This window comes from Peromyscus californicus, unplaced genomic scaffold, assembly GCF_007827085.1.
Source record: "Peromyscus californicus insignis strain IS unplaced genomic scaffold, ASM782708v3 Scaffold_6__1_contigs__length_162567912, whole genome shotgun sequence".
Classification (NCBI taxonomy): Eukaryota; Metazoa; Chordata; class Mammalia; order Rodentia; family Cricetidae; genus Peromyscus; species Peromyscus californicus.
This window is the reverse complement of record NW_026294584.1, coordinates 9131095-9148914: the sequence shown is the minus strand read 5'-3', so window position 1 is coordinate 9148914 and position 17820 is coordinate 9131095. Positions and strand designations below refer to the sequence as shown.

At 37.9% G+C, this 17820-nt stretch overlaps 1 protein-coding gene across 1 annotated transcript in view; it reads left to right on the top strand.

Annotated features, from left to right (window-relative positions):
- Sema3e (semaphorin 3E) overlaps positions 1-17820 on the top strand; it is a 250847-nt gene that overhangs the window by 152243 nt on the left and 80784 nt on the right. The window contains exons 3-4 of the mRNA XM_052720282.1: positions 2947-3006; positions 6070-6189. Of these exons, the coding sequence (XP_052576242.1) occupies positions 2947-3006; positions 6070-6189 (180 nt within the window). The remainder of the gene's footprint in view (positions 1-2946; positions 3007-6069; positions 6190-17820) is intronic.

Below are 17820 nucleotides of genomic sequence, written 5' to 3'. Positions count from 1 at the left end.
AAATTTCCCCTTTTCCTTGCATAAATTTGTGTGTGTGTGTCTTTCCTAGCTATTTGGAAAGATAGTCTGAAATAAAAGTCATCAGAAGATAAGTAGAAATGCTTGGAGATTTACCACCAAAACAGTGTGTTTGGAAATAATCATTATGAAACAATAAGAGAATATGTGATATTGTGTTCTCAGAATACAGTTTAAAGAAATCATCATTTTATAATGAAGATAAAATGAATAATGAAAGATGGCAGATTTTGAAGTTCCACATCTTATAAGTATGTTGAGGATAGAAGGATTTGTTCTGAGTTATTGATGATCTGTACTCTAATTTGTTCATATCAATAAATGAAGACATACAATTACAGACATCCTTAAATGAGGTTTATTTTGTTTAATATGTATATATGTACACATGAATATGTGTATACAAAGCCTACTTTAACACGTGAATTTAAATAAGATATAAATCCATTCTAAAGTCATAATTCTCAACTTGGTAAAACAGACTTTACAAATAATTGTAGAAAATCTCTCAGGGCAATAAGGTTTTTTTTTTTTTTTTTAATCTAAACACTAGATTGAATAAAGATGATAACTACTGTAGCTTTATTTCCAGGGTCCAGACCATCAACTGCAGTGTCACTTCCAGGACACATACCAAATACTGCAACTTCACTTGCAGGGTCCATACTCTCAACACTTTCACGTGATGTCTTGACTCATTACATATGGCCCACTGATGAGTGGGTGAAAACTAGGAGCAACAATTTTACGATTTTATGCATGTGCTTTAACTTGTTTTCTTTTGGAAGTGGTTTTCTTTTCTAGTTCTACTTTTTTCTGTGTCTTTCCTTCTTGTATACCAACACGGTAAACTCATGTGCTTTCATGTAAGGTTTAGATGATGTACTTTGAAAAGAAGAAATCACCTGTTGCTTAGTAACTGTCATCAAGAAACTGTTGGGAGGTCAAGGTCCAGCAAAAACTCAACCTCACGGTCATTCACATTTAATCACGCAATAAAACACCATGGCCACCATTTTGTAAATTCTCGGCCTGGATTAGGCTGTGTAATGTGTGACTGACGGGGAGAGCCTCTTCCACTTTTGGCGGACTAGAATTGCCTTTTATGGGGCATCATCTTTTAAAGGAATACTTAAATCTTAACCATACTTGGGATTCAAAGATGAACATCAGATGCCAAAAACTAAACTGCTTAGAAGGATGATGGGTGTAAGGGAGCCAGCCAGCAATCAGTCAACGAGTACTGGAACATGACTCCAAAGATTAAGTTGGCAGTAGCTTTGTTATACGAGATATACCCAGTATAGCTTGACTTTTGATTTTCTTTAGAGGCATCAGAAAACTGGATTTTTAAACAGGAATTCTCATTCTTGATGTTTGCCAACTGTCAAATAAAAAGCAATGTCTAATATTTAGTTTGATTATCCAAATGCTTTTTCAGACAAATTCTATTTAGAATATATGGAGGGACCATGAAAAATTGAGAGGAGACATAAGAGGCACACACACACACACACACACACACACACACACACACACACACACACACACAAATTGCCTTACTTGCATAGACTTAGTTAAAACAAATAGATGATGAGTTATGATTACATAAATTAGAAATATGTGCACAAAAGCAATTCCTCCCACTTTAAAAGAATATAAACAAACATGAAAAATGAATCTAGTAACAAGTTACAACAATTGCCTCATATGTAGTAAGTAGGATGGCCAGGATAGAAAGAGAGAAATAATAAATAATTAAAAGGAAAGGCCTTTTCAGGCCACTGACGATATGTGCTGTGACTTACATAGTGTAACCAACCAAAACCTCTGTGCATAGGTTTACAGTGTAAAAGGGAAAATAAGTTACAATTATCAGTGCAATTGGTGGCCCCATGTGAATTGGTTCTATAGTCTATGTAACATGAGAAAAGGGGAGACTGGGAAAAGATAATGATAAATAAAACCATTTAAAAAATAATATCATAGAAATTGTGGGAAAACTTTTTTTTGTTTGCTTTGGTCTCAGCAAAGTGCTAGGTACTGTTAACAAAAGGGAAAAATATTTTATATAGCCTTCTCTTTAAGAAATAAGATAGGCCGGGTGGTGGTGGCACATGCCTTTAATCCCAGCACTCGGGAGGCAGAGCCAGGCGGATCCCTGTGAGTTTGAGGCCAGCCTGGTCTACAGAGTGAGTTCCAGGAGAGGCGCAAAGCTACACAGAGAAACCCTGTCTCGAAAAACCAAAAGAAAAAAAAAAAAAGAAAGAAAGAAGCCAACAAACTTGAGACATCATGACATATTCTGCAAATCCACGTGGAAACATCAAGGGTGAAACAGTCTTGCTGCATAAGGCAGTACTGAGACAAGGTCTCCTGTAGCCAAGGCAGGCTGCAAATTTGCTGTAGTGTGTCTATGACTTATTACTCAGTGATGCATTTAAGAGTCCTCCATCCTTTCATACTGTCCTGTGGCCCAAACATTATTAGGAGTCCAGAACACTGATTTTCTGTGCTTGGTGGTAAAAATGCAAAAGGAACTCTAAGAATTCGAGGAGATGCTTGTCTTGACACCATGACTAGTCTGGTTCCCCATCAAAATTGGAAGGCAGAGGTTCCAGCAGGTGAAATTTGGAGAGGAACAGGTTCTAGAGTGGCCGGCTCTGCAGGTGAAAGGTGAAAGGAACCCCAGGAAGACTAGGGATTACTAAAAAGATTTAGCATGGAGTGAGAGTTCATACCAAAGTTTCTTAATCATACAAATAATTATCTGAAGATGATAAGTTTTACTTATCTTCTCAGAAAGTAGTACAAAATGGATTGTAAATTGTACATTGAGTTTCAGAAGAAAATGAAATGGTTTATGGGTTTTAGTGAGGTTTACTTCTATGTGGAGTCTCCATAGTGATCCATTATCTTCAATTTCAGATATACTGGCCGAGTACAGCAGCAAAGGTAGAAGAATGCATAATGAAAGGAAAAGACACAGTAAGTACTATTCATTGTAGATTAAACACATCACAGATTCTATTCTTGGTTACCTAGAGAGCATTGAATCACTAAAGTTTTATTTTTCTTCAAAGACATATACACAATGTTTTTCATAAAGAGAGAAGATATACCATAAATACATTATTCTATAAAACTAATTTTAATGTAGAGTTGAGAGAAAACAGACTACCATCCTGACTGGAGCATGTATTAAAAAAAATTCTTGTGTTGTCATTTTGTGTGTGTGGAAGTTCTGCTTGCATGTATGTCTGTGCACCACATGCATGCAATGCCCTCTGAGGCCCAAAGAGATCATCGGATCCTCTGAAACTCATGAAGATGAGCCATCTCTCCAATCCCCAGTGGAGCTGTTATTTTATTATATTTTATTAAACTTGGATTTATCTTCTGATTATTTGGGAAAAAACCAAAATTGTAGATGGTTCTGTTTTTTTCTTAATATGAAGGGGATAGATAAGAGAAGTCAAATTCTTTAAGAGATTTCACTTCACTTTGGTTAAGTAATTAGAATTGTAGAAACAAAATGAGGTCACCAATTTGAGGAGATGGTGCAGGACACGGGCTTGGCTCATTTAACAATGCTTCTGGAGTCTTTTCTGGTATTAGAAGAAAAGTCTTTCCCATTTCAACCCAGAGTCCTTGTGGTCCAGGACTGAGAAGTGCTGTTCTCTACACTGTCCTCCAGACTCCCGGAGACATGGGTGAGAGGCCTACATAGAATGAGCAGCCTACATCCTCCTTCTCTGATGGAGTACATGACTCAGAAGACGGCCGTAGGTCTTTCCTTGAAAGCAAACTTATCCTTGTTTCTCCTAAGCTAAAAAAATGTAAATGACTAGCACATTATTAGTAACTCCCAAGTCTCTGTAGCCGCTGGAGCAGAGCCAAGAAATGAGTCAAGGCTCTTCCTGCTTTAGTCTGCACTGTGAGGCTGAGAATCGAGAGACTCTCAGCCCATGTCAGTCTAAGCTCAGCTGAGCCAAAATGTGGTCTAATTGGTTCTGTCTAAGAAGTGACAGTATGTCAATAGAGAAAAAGCAGGTGCATCCAGCCATGGGAGGGCAGAAAACTTTCACTTTGTCTGCATGGTCAGATTCTATTCACTGTGTGGATCCCACACAGAGTGAAATGTTACATACGTGCTAGTTGAATAAATGGATCTGTGAACCCTGGGCCATGTACTCAGGAATGCAGTTCTCACTGTTCCCAAGGGGCTTAGTATCCTGTGAGACTGTATGGCAAAGTCAGTCTGCTGGTCTTTCTATCCCAGGAAGTTTGTAAGAGAACTTAAAGGAGAAATCTTAATCTGCTCATTTCATCACTGTTGTGTATATTATTTTTAAGGTATCTTTAGGACTAAGAGAAGGTAATATTACTCTTGAATTTATTTTGATGAAATAGCAATGTCTAATTTGATGAGAATGTTTTCAAAAATTGATTTGGCTAATTTGGGTTGGAAGCAAGTTGAGTGTTAGTATATGTGTGTGTGTGTGTGTGTGTGTGTGTGTGTGTGTGTGTGTGTGTGTGTAACAGCAGTTAATGAAAATATAGGCTATGAATTTTAAAGAGAGCATGGAGGGATAATTGAGATGGTTTGAAGGGAGTAACAGAAATGTAGAAATGTAATTATCTTATATGTCAAAAAACGAAAGAAATAATTTTCAAAAATGCTGTGGCAAGAGAGCAGAAATTGACCGTCTGGGAAGAGGGCCACTTGCAAGAGAGCACGAGGGGACAAGAAAGGGTGAAAATGGCAGAGGTGGTGTCAGCAGAGAGAAAGCAAGTGCTTCCAGGGTGTGAAGACGGAAAAAGTTCACCACATCTACACAGTCAGACTCTACTATGACCTTGAAAATTTATAAAGAAACCCATCATTTTGTTCAAATGAGCACACGTTTTAAAAATAAAATATAGTTTTAATTATGACAAATTCATTGAAATTCTGGTAAGTTTTCTCATTCTCATGGGTCTATGCATTAATGCAAATCAAAAGGGATTAGTGAAAAGTGGGAGGACAGTAGCAGGCAAGTTCTGTGTGTCAGGCTCCGTGTTTGGCTCATGAGTGAGTGCAACAATGACCGAGTTAATATCGTCTCTGTCAACTGGAAACTAAACTAGTGTTGCCTGAGGAGAACTCCCAGGAGATGGCCCGTAGCCGCTCTTGTGAACACAGGGTATGGAATGCAGCGCACGCGCGCGTGTGCCTTATCACCTGCCGCTCCTTTGCTTCCAGCCCTGCAGCCCTGAGGGTGTGCACCAGTTGTACCACGCTTTACAGACAAAGTAACTGACCCTTGACTATAGCATTTTACAGCAGGAACCTCAGAACAATCAAATGTTGTTTCTAGTGGTTAGTTTCATATATTTTTAAAAAGTCTTCCCCAAATCACATTTTATGTGAATTTATGATTTTGAGGTTATGGGCACTATTTTGCCTATTGAAACTCGGTAGTACCAATGAAGACTTCTCTGTCTGAGGATGTAGCTTTCTAATTTTCTTTAAATAAATATTAGATTCTCTATTTTAGTGTTTACTATAAGGTATAATGGCAATAATGGTGCAGTCTTTGTCAGAATTACTTTTTTTGAATGTTAAAAACTCTCAAACTATTAAAAACTTCTGTAATGCCCTACTGTCTACTTCATATATTTTCTTAAGAATAATGACTCTTTTCTAATTGTATGCTGGTTCATTGTTTATCCTGTTCTTAAAAACGGCAGCACTGGGAATACTTTAATTACATGGGGAGTATATTGGATGCAAATCATTATGATTGAATACATTTATGAGAATACTGTAAAAAATGATTTACAGAATTATAACAATTATGAAAAGTAGTTCACGTTTCACTGCTCATTAAAACACATGTCCCTCACTCTAGCTACTTTCTTCCAGATCCTCAACTTCTTCATTCCATTCTCTTTCCCTCTTCCTCCCAATTCAGACCCCTTTCCCAGGATTGAGGGACAACAAAGATCAAAGGTAGGTAAACATTTGTTTCCTTCTAACCACATGTGTCCTTTGTGATTCCACTTTAGAGCGAGTGTGCCAATTATGTTCGGGTGCTGCATCACTACAACAGGACACACCTTCTGACCTGTGCTACTGGGGCCTTTGATCCACTTTGTGCCTTCATCAGAGTTGGGTACCATTCAGAGGTAAGAAGTATGTTATACAGGAAAGATTGTGCTACCTCCCTCAAGAAAGACAAAACCATTTGAGCTGTATTTATTTAATGTACTTGAGGCAGAGGAATGATCTCCAGTGTCTTTCAAACCCTTGTCAGCTCTCAATCTTTGAACTAATTAACTTTGTGTATATATTCACCAAGCAATTTTATCTCCTTCACTTGTCTGCTTAAAACAGATTTTATAACATCAAAGTGTGTTGTCTACTGTGCTCTTTTTATATTTTACTTATGAATTCACCAAAGTAGAACATATAGTTTCATGTATGTATATAAACAGATTAAGAAACAGATACATATAAACAAAGATAGATACAATTTATATAAATAAAAGATTGCATTCTGTACTTCACAAAAAAGTAAAGCTTTTTGATTTTATAATTATGTTCTTTTCAGCCCAGTGAGGAGAGAATCACAACAGAGGGAAAGATTTTAAAGTAATAGAAGATAAATCACAGGGTGAGAAAGTCATGCATCTTCTCGCCTAACATGACTACATTAGGCAATACAGTGGTACATAGCAATGACTGTGTATCCCACTCCTGCTTTTAACAAGATAGTGGTCGCCAACAAGGAGACTCAAAGGTTAATCATCATAGCTGGTTCCTGCAAGTGGAGTGTACCCTTGACTCGCCTTTATCTTGCACATACTTGGTTGCATGTGACGTCACAAATTCATTCAGCAGTGTGCAAAACAATATTCTGATTTCAGGAATTGCTGCTTTTCATTTAGATGAGAAGGATAACTGAATATACACTTTTATCTGTGCTTATGTATCTATATATGGCATTTGATATTTACGTACCATTTATGAAAATGTAGCAGTGTCTATAAAATGCATCTCACAACCATATAATAAAGAATGCCATTTATTTATACTAACACTTCTTTCAGATAGTCCTTGCACTAGTTAATACTCAGGTGCAAATACAATTAACAACATCAAAGTGCTTAGTTGCTGCCTCCAGAGACTGTCTCAGATTGAGGCACTTTAGCTGTTAACTACCCTTGTAGGAAGAATTTTAATTAGCATGTTTAAAAATTAAATCTCCCGTACTTGTAAATTAAATATAAGTATAACACACATATCTCAGTGCACTGCTTGAAGTATCTTAGAGAAAGGACACAAGGGATGAAACTGAAGAACTTAAGCAGAGATGTAGAAGGCGGCGAATCAGGTTAGTGCAAGGACAGGTTACACAACTGCACAGCAGAAAGTCTGTAATCTGTTTACAGGCAGACATACGAACAGCCAGGGTCCGTGCATTTTCTGTGCATAACTCCTAGCCATGTAGCCTCTCTGTTTTTGCTTATTTAATGACATCTTTGTTGCTGCCTTACTTTCTCTGAGTAGGGGATTTTGGATTAGGACTATGCTCCTAATCTTTTCAGTATTTTAAGATGTTTTGTTAGTTCTATTTTTTTCTGTTCTTTTAATTTCTATTAAACTTTACTGGTTCTTTGAGACTTTGACACAATGTACTTTGATCATGTTCACCCCTCCAACTCTTCCTTGTCCCTATCCACCTAACTTCATGTCAGTAAAACAACAACAAAAACAAACAAAAAAGCAAAACAAAACAAAAAAATCCACCAAGACCGCTTTGTGTTGCCCAAACACTCTTGGATATGTGTCACTTAAATAAACTGGACTCGCCCTTTCTCAGCAGAGAGCTCCAAGGTGAGGAATGGGATTCTGTGCCCACTTCCCCTCTCCATGCTGGGACTTGGTCTAGCCTGGGCTTGCACAGGTCTTGTGCATGCTGTCACAGCCACCACGAGTCCACACGTGCAGCTGCCCTGCGGTGTCAAGAGACTCTTTTCTTGGTAGCCATTCACAGCCTTTGGCTCTTACAATCTTTCCTGCAAAGATTTCTGGACAGTGGGAGGAAGATGTGTGCTGTATGTGTTCCACTTAGGAGAGAACATTCTACAGTGTTATTTTCTAAACCTTGGCTGTTGTGGGTCTCTGTGTCTAATTATTTTCTTAATGTAAGTATGACTTCATTCACATCAATTCTAACTTGTTTGAAGTGGCTTTATCTTTCAAAATAGTATCTGTTTCTTTGTTTTAAGCAGGTCACCTGAAGTGTACCTCTAAGTGCAGAGGTCTTTGGCAAAAATATAGTTATATTTCTTATGATTGCAAGACATGGGGTTTAGGTATCACATATGTTTATGTTTTACAAAATATTTCTTTGAATAACATTTCTGCTCCATTCACTCACTTGTGTCTTCGCTGCAGAGGCTCTGCATGGATAAATACTTGTTTGTTTTCTAGGTATCATCTCACAGGTCACTAGCTCAGTTCACTTTTATTCAATCTCTTTCTCTCCTTCTAGCACTATGAGGATTCTAGGAATTGAAATCCACTGATCAGGTTGGTGTGGCAAGTACGTCACCTCACCCAAGAGGCTTGTTTTTGTTCTGGAAGAAAAAGACCGAGCACACTATCCCTTCAGTTGTTCCGTTCCCTTTGGCTGTTGTCTTAGCAAGTCTGTGAACTGCCCTCTGAGCCCTCAGGAGGACTCTCCTGCAGTCATCACTCTGCTCCCATCCTTTCCGCCCGACTAAATGCTAAGGATTATTACTTCATGCCGCAGATGAACCTAAAGTCATAGTTGTCAATGTTTTTAACTTTTCAGTCATAGCTCAGGGTCTGCTCACATGTATAACTCATTATATTGAGTGATTTATAACTTATTTATGCACATCATGTAGAAATTGCAGGGCCCAGCCTCAGGTTTTAGATACCTCTCTCACTTTCCAACTGAGCTAACACTTTTAGTCTTTGCTTGTGACTTCTCAGTAAGTCTTCTACATTGGTACTTACCATTCCTCTCTACACGAACTAGGTGGTTTCTCAAGAGAAAATGTCTTCACTTTGTTCTTTGTTAACGTCCAATGATTCCAAGTAGTTTTTGTAAAAGTTTTTTCCCTTGTTTTAATAACCATGAAAAAGTTATTCCAATACAAATTACAACTGTATTAACAAAACAGAAGCGTTATGTAATTAAGCTGAATATGCATAGCAATGAATATTTGGTGTCATGCAGTTCAATATGAAAACTGTATCTCATAAGAGGAATCTGTAGCTCCATGACAATCAGAGCAGTGAGAGATCTACTCCCAAAGCACCACATGGAATCTTGGAGCACTATTTGAGTAAATGAAAAGTTACCAATTATCATAGTCAAGGAAAATACTTTAATGAAAAAGCTCACAGGGAATCACTATGGGATGTGTTTGCAAATATTTAGCTATGTGACATGAGAATAGCAAAAATTAATGCTGAGGAAACCTGATGGATGACCTCAATACTGCACAGTGGTACTTGAAAATTTTCTGAAGTAAGAAATGGAGAAGATGAAATTTTTAACAAAGTGCTTGGATGACATGGCATGAATTTGGATTAATTCAAGCAGGAAAAAATGAAGGGCAAAGAGGCATTTGAGGAGCCTATCATAAGCGTGATGGGAGATCAGAGGGTTTTTCACAGCGTTGCTACAATAGCAGAGAAGGATGTGTGGTGCTTATGTGAGAAACTGCTCACCAGCAGACTGTAAAGAGCTCAGCATCTTTATACAGATGTTGCAGATGAACAGGAACTAGAAGCAGTTCCAGTTGTATGTCTTGTTAATCGGGGAGACATGCAGCCTTTGATATAGAAATACTCAACTATGCAAATGGTAGATTTTTTGAGGCCATCACAAATGCTCAGAATTTCTTATTTTTATCTTCTTATTCTCATTTACAGTCATGAAAATTTAAGTTTGGGGCAAGATGGAGTCTTTAACACAGTTTTAATTATTGAATTCTCTAGGGACAAATGCTGGTTGTCCCCAAATCTCTCCTATCCATCTCTCACTTGTAGAATGTCTCAGGTATATCCATGAAACTTAGAATGAGTAGAGATTTGGTATAATTATGTTGGTATAGATTCACACTCACACAAGAGAAAGGAAGATCAAGATTAACTTGATAGGTAAATCTCATTAATTAGTACTACAGGGAGAACAATTTAGGTTACATGAAGCAAATGTGACTGATAGTGACAAAATAATGGGTATTAATGTCTATTTAATGGTGGTAATATTGTCCGTGCAATAACAGAGTTAAGGGAAAGGGTCTGGGGAGTTACAGAAGTTCAGAAATTACTTTTATTAGTATACCACACACAGAACTTAACTTTTATCGTATAAAAGGATGAAACTGCCATCTTAGAGATAAGAAAGTTGGGGAAGAAGCAAGTGTAGCTAGAGTTTTCCTGCCTGGCCCACAGGCAGGACAAATCTCTCTCATCTGCCAGTCCCACAGCCGCTCAGACCCAACCAAGTAAACACAGAGACTTATATTGGTTACAAACTGTATGGCCATGGCAGGCTTCTTGCTAACTGTTCTTACAGCTTAAATTAATCCATTTCCATTAATCTATACCTTGCCACGTGGCTCGTGGCTTACCGGCATCTTCACATGCTGTTTGTCATCGTGGCGGCTGGCAGTGTCTCTGACTCAGCCTTCCTCTTCCCAGCTTTATTCTCCTCCTTGTCCTGCCTATACTTCCTGCCTGACCACTGGCCAATCAGTATTTTATTTATTGACCAATCAGAGCAACACATTTGCCATACAGAACGTCCCACAGCAAGCAAGTGTGCCAGAGACCAACACCACAGGACAGTAAACTAATATGTCTTGAATGGTATATACAAAGGATTATTTTTCAGGATCGAGACTCAAGCTGAGGGTGTATTTGATTGTTTATCCCTCCACCTTGAGTGTATAAGTGTGTATCTTTGCATGCATACCAAATCTTCAGAGATGATTCATTGCCTGGGAGAATTTGAAAGACCAGCTAAATGTGAAGCCCACATACGCCAGAGTTTGGAAGCCAATAAAGGATGAAAGTCCACAAAGATAAGTAGGGAGGAAATAGGAAGGTTGGGGCAAAAAAGAAAGAATGATGAGGCTTAAACACTGCAGTGTTTAAAGCTTCACAGGACTGCTTTTCACACACTAGACAAGCAGTGAGTTCGAGACGTGCAAGAGCGGTGGCATCTCACTGTAGTGTGAATGTGAACACTGGCTTTCTAGAACAAGACTGAAGCCAGCCTGGCCTTGAACGTTTACCTCTTTCCTTGCCTTTTGTTTTTATAATTTTAACTTTTAATTAGTAAGTTATATAAGTACAAGAAGTACAAAAAATATAAGCATTGAATTCCTTGGGACTGCAGAGGTATTGTTGCTAGAGTTTTCCTGCCTGGCCCACAGTCAGGATAAATCTCTCTCACCTGCCAGCCCCACAGCCGCTCAAACCCAACCAAGTAAACACAGAGACTTATATTGGTTACAAACTGTATGGCCGTGGCAGGCTTCTTGCTAACTGTTCTTACAGCTTAAATTAATCCATTTCTATTAATCTATACTTTGCCACGTGGCTTGTGGCTTACCGGTACTTTACATCTTCCTTGTCCTGATGGCGGCTGGCAGTGTCTCTCTGACTCAGCCTTCCACTTCCCAGCTTTATTCTCCTCCTTGTCCCGCTTACACTTCCTGCCTAGCCAATGGCCAATCAGTATTTTATTTATTGACTAATCAGCAACACATTTGCCATACAGAACATCCCACAGCACTTCCCCCATTTTTTTTTTTTCAAAAAGGAAGGTTTTAACCTTAACAAAGTAAAATTACATGTAATTTGGGAATTTGGGCGTAGCTTCTCTTACTACTTCCTGCTGGAGGGGGGCGCTGTATCTTATGGGGACATAAAGAAAATTTTAGGATTATGGAATAGTCCATGAGGGTGTATCGTCTGAGCCAGTTGCCTTGAAACCATTCCGGATGTTGGGTCATCTGGGCCATGGTGTCATCGGAGACCTTTCAGGGGGTCTTGGCTGGTCAAACCTGATGTATGTTAATCTGGAACAAATCCATAGCCTTTGGCTTTCTGTGGGAACAAAAGCAGAGACTCTTTTCCAAAGCAACATATCCTTATATCCAAATTTTGAAGTCAAGGTACCTTTAAAATATACATTTCGGCATAACTCAACAGCTTTTACAATCAAATGTTTTTCTGCAGTTAAAAATCCCAAAGACAACACAATCCAGATTCTCTGTGTTATATTCATCTTTACGTGGCTTATTTTCTATATTAATTTTACTGTCTCTTTAAAGACTTTATTTTTTTAAAACTATGTATTTGTTTCTATAACTCTATATATCACCTTTTTTGTCTCTTTCAAGCCTACGTATCTTTTACACACATTGTAAGCTATTACATCTGAATCTGTCTTATTGTGAATCTATTGCCTTAAACTGCAGCAGCTGTGGCTGCTGGCTCCGCCCACCTCAGCTTCCCAACATGGCGGTGGTTTACCACCAGCTCTGGGAGCTATCGTGGGTCTATGCTTTTAGCCAAGCAGCGTGTAGCCCAGAAACCTCTTTTTTTGTTTTGTACTAGCAAAGTCTAAATCCACCATGCAGCTTAATGTGCCACTTGCAGAGGTCTTATTCCCGTCATACTGCAGGTTGAGCGCACACTCCAGGAACCCACCAGTAGCTCAAACTGGCAGCTGCCGCTCATTTGAGAGAGACAATTAGGAAGCTGTGTTTAGCTCCATTTTAGAATCTTTTCTCAGGTTTTAGGTGGAAACTCTTGCCCCACGTTGGGCGCCAATTGTTGCTAGAGTTTTCCTGCCTGGCCCACAGTCAGGATAAATCTCTCTCACCTGCCAGCCCCACAGCCGCTCAAACCCAACCAAGTAAACACAGAGACTTATATTGGTTACAAACTGTATGGCCGTGGCAGGCTTCTTGCTAACTGTTCTTACAGCTTAAATTAATCCATTTCTATTAATCTATACTTTGCCACGTGGCTTGTGGCTTACCGGTACTTTACATCTTCCTTGTCCTGATGGCGGCTGGCAGTGTCTCTCTGACTCAGCCTTCCACTTCCCAGCTTTATTCTCCTCCTTGTCCCGCTTACACTTCCTGCCTAGCCAATGGCCAATCAGTATTTTATTTATTGACTAATCAGCAACACATTTGCCATACAGAACATCCCACAGCAAGGTATCTTACTGGTTATGATCACTGGCTCTTCTTCCAGAGGACCTGGGTTCAATTTTATGCCCACGGTGTTAACAACCATCTGTAATGCTAGTTCCAAGGGGTCCAAAGACATACTTGCAGACAAAACATCTATACACATGAAATAAAAATAGCCGTCTTTAAAAACTGCATTGCTGTCTGTTTTCTGGTTTTTACAAATGAAATATTTCTGGTAACTGACATCTCATAGCTTTTCTTATCTCCTTCTCCCCCAGGAAGTGTGATGTTTCCTCCTTTACGCCTTTTTTTCTCTCTTCATTTATTTTTCCTCTCATTTATTTTAAAATGCTTTTTCTTTCTCTTTCTACATCCTTCTGTATTCTGTCATGCTGTGTCTTATACTTTTGGTTCACATTGTTTTCTTTGTTTGTTTTTTGTTTCTTGAGACAAGGTTTCTCTGTGTAGCTCTGGCTATTCTGGAACTTGCTCTGTAGACCAGGCTGGCCTCGAACTCAGGGATCCTCCTGCCTCTGCCTCTGCCTCTGGAGTGCTAGGATTAAAGGCATGTGCCGCCATCCCACCACAACCCGGCCCATGTTGTCCTTTGACTCTATGCCATTTTTCTAATTTCAGCTTCTGTGTGAATACTAAGTGACATTTCTGACCGTTTCCTGCTGTCTTTTGGTGAGCTTCCATTGTCTGTGGTAATAGTACTGCATTCCAGGTTTTGTTTTCTTGTAGCACTGAACTGAATTCCTAGAGCCTCTTTCTGTTCCTCATTTTATTGACTTTTAGAAGGGCTGTAGGGCTCCAAATAGATGTCCACCTTCACAATGTAGGACTCATCACTCTTGTTTTATACATGTTCCAACTTGTGGCTATGTATGTGTACTTTCCTGGCTCTTATTTCAGCTCTTTCAATCTAAATATTACTTATTCCGTGATTCTCTGTTTATCCTTTTCTTGGACACATTTTTTTAAACTCCAGAAGCAGCTCCTTGGAGTGATATGGACTTGATAACTTGGAGTCTCATGGTCTTCATCCTACCCCCAAATCCCTTGCAATCATTTGGAGATTGATTCAGCAAAACTGCTGAAAAAAGTTTCACCTCTTTCTAAGATGGTGTTTCTCTGTCAGGAAGCCCTTGGAATCCCAGTTTCTTTTCTCTGCTCCTGCTGTAATTTATGGGTATGAGAAGTCCTTGCACGTAGGTAGCATTTGGAGGCAATTGTTGGTGAGACTGATTGTGCTTTCCTGGCTGCTGGCTCTGCTGTTGCAGGGAATTTATAGAGACTAGAATACATGCCTCTGTACAAATATAATGCATTACATAAACCACACATGTATGTCCATATCTAATTTATTCACAACTCAATGAAAATAAAAACTATGTAGTAAATGTAGAGATTCACAATAAAAAACAGAACTTCTGATATAAAACATGAATTTATGTGTAAGTGGCAAAAGCTTTGAGATTCTAGGAAAATTAAAATGGCTTTCAAAATGTAAAAGCTCTCTTAGGACAGTGTTTTTTTAGTACAATAGCATTAGTATATGCCTATTGGTATGAGCTTTCTATTTTACATAACAAATTATTAAGACTGCAGCCACTTGTGAAAACACATGTATTTATTGTATAGTTTTCATGGAGCAGGACACCAGGTACTGTTCAGCTGGTCCCTTTGCTCAGGTCTCCCAGGCTGAAATGAAGGTCTTACCCAAGTTCTGGATTCGTTAGTCATGTTTGTGTTGATGTTGGCATAATTTGATTTTAAGTTCTAAGACTGAAGTCTCTATCCTTTTGATGGCTGTCCTCACCCTAGAGAGGCCATAGCAGTTCCTTTATGAGCAGGTTTTATTATAGCATGGGAGGGCCAGTAAGAGGAAGTCATGTAATGAGACTTATTCAAGTGGCTGACTTTTCCATCTACTCTGCAATAGGAAGTAATAATATCCCTCCCTGGGATTCCCACCCATTTCATAGAACCCATCCACCACACACAGAGGAAGGGAATTTCCCAGGAAGTTCTTACCTGGGATTAGAAATCCTGGCTGCCATTGGCAATGTTCCCATCTTACACCTGTTCTTTTCATCTTTTGTGGACAAAGAGAAGGTTTGATTAATGCAGATGCCTTTAAAGTTTCTGGGGGAAATAGGCAAAGAAACATAATGAAAGGCTTGAAAGAAGTAATTCTGTTCTGAACTTTATTTAGAGGGTTTGTTGTTTTGTTTTTATTTTTAATGGGAAGCTTAATATTTCCTTACAAGTTCAAGGAAGGCTATGGGATGACTATATGGGCCATCTCTAGAATTTGAATATCCAAATATGGAAAAAATTGACTGTCCTTGAAGACATATGTTTTTAAATGTAGACTGCTGTCATGTTTTATAAGTATAGAGTATATTTTTTAGTGTAATTTTATTTGAAGCATATTTATATCACTTTTTAAATATGCAGACTAAATTAGTCATGCAAATATATTTTGCACCAAAGAAAATTTAAAATGAACTTTAGGAATTTCAGCATGTGATTTTGATAAGTTTCCCCTCCTGTGAAGAACAGCAGCTCAGTATTTAAGTTTGGATGTTATAGGCTTTGCAATCATCAGGGCTGGATATCTACCTCCAGAAGAGTACAAATATATTGGAAAATATGTTAGGGACAGTCCCCAAGTAACACTCTTGCCAGCGTGCATTTGAACCTTGTAGACTGTAAATGATTTTTCCCCTAGTTGTGTATAGACTTTCTAAGTATTCATGTGTTTTAAATATTATCCTGCATTTCTCCTAATGTTGGAAACTCAATTTTAATGGAGACTGGAAGAATGTGTATCCAAAACATTGTAAAACATGTGTCTTATAAATACATACTTTTTGTTGTTTGCTTGTTTGTTTATTTGCTTTGATACAGGGTCTTGCTATGTGGCCCAGGTTGGCCTAGAACTTATGACCCTCTTGCCTCAGTCTCCCGAGGTCTAGGATTGTAAACATTTGGCATCCTGGCTAGCAATATGGCTTTTTAAATTCAGTTTGTTTTTCTCACTGGTGTTTCAATAATGATTGTTTTCCTAATATATTAGTTTTTTTTTTCTGTTTATAGTACACAGTAAGAACCCTATTGCAATATTAAAACAATATCATAACAGATTTAAATTTTCAAAAATTGCCCATTAATTAGCATTATTTATCTGAAGCAAGTATTTTATTTTAAACAACTGAGGTCAGTATAGTCATGCACTTAATATTCTTTGCATTTTACAAAGAAATGGGCCCATCTGATTTAACAAAGTATTTTCTTTACTATTGTCTATTGTTTCTAAACCTACAAAACAGTAGATTCCAAATTTATTCTTTTGATATGTTTCTGTTAAAACTATTTACTTTTGTTTAGATAAAATTTTCAATAGCAGGTTAAAATAAAGTTATGGAATTAAACATAACTTGTAAATTTTTATATCCATTAGCTATCAGAATATAATAGTTCCATGAAAATATGCACTTGTATTTAACAACATTTATACATTTATATAACATTTATAATTTTTAGATATTAAGCTTTCATTTACTTAACCAAAAATATCCAAATTACAATTTATACCAAGATTGCTTATATGGTGATACATGTATGTAAAATGGAAAGTTTTTGTTTATTTTAGATGGTATATGGGAATGGTTTGTTAATTTAAAGTGTTCATATTTTCTTATGTTTTTCTTTCAAATAAGGGACAGAAATGTAAAGGAGTATTATTTTTGGACTCATTTTATTTTTGAGATCAATGAAAGTTTTGTTCTCAAGTGTAGATGGTATCTGTGTGTTATGTATCATCTTGCCTAGAAAATGTAATAGAGCTTAAGGGCAATGAAAATGGTGATCATTTGATGATATATTTCTTAAAGTGGACTGTGCTATACATTGGAATAGACATTAAATGTAGAAAAGAAAAATACAGTAAGATAGCAGTCATCAAATATAAATGCTCTATGATTAGTTCTTTAAAAAGAAGATCAATTTTTTGTGTAGGCTCTTCAAAATCTCAGCATATCCACATAATTAGTTTTCAGTTACAATTGTGTAGCTAAAGTTTTTCTGTGTCCCATCTGGCCCGTGGTCAAGACAAATTTATCTCACCTGCCGGTCCTGCAGCCGCTCAGACCCAAATAAACATACACAGGCTAATATAATTTAAAACTGCTCAGCCATTAGCTCAGGCCTACCACTGAGTAGCTCTTACACTTAAACTCAGCCCATTTCTGTTAATCTAGATATTGCCATGTGTTCTGTGGCTTTACCTGTGTGTCATTACATGCTGCTCCCTGGACAGAGGGCTGTCACTCAGCCTTTCACTTCCCAGAATTCTCTTCTCTGCTTGTCCTGCCTATACTTCCTGCCTGGTTACAGGCCAATCAGCACTTTATTTTTTAGCCAATCAGAGCAACATATTCACAGCATACAGAGCAATATCCACAGCACAATTGAAAAACTTAAACAGTAGCCATTATTTTAAGAAAAATTATATATCTTCTCTATTGGGATATCAATCACTCCTATATT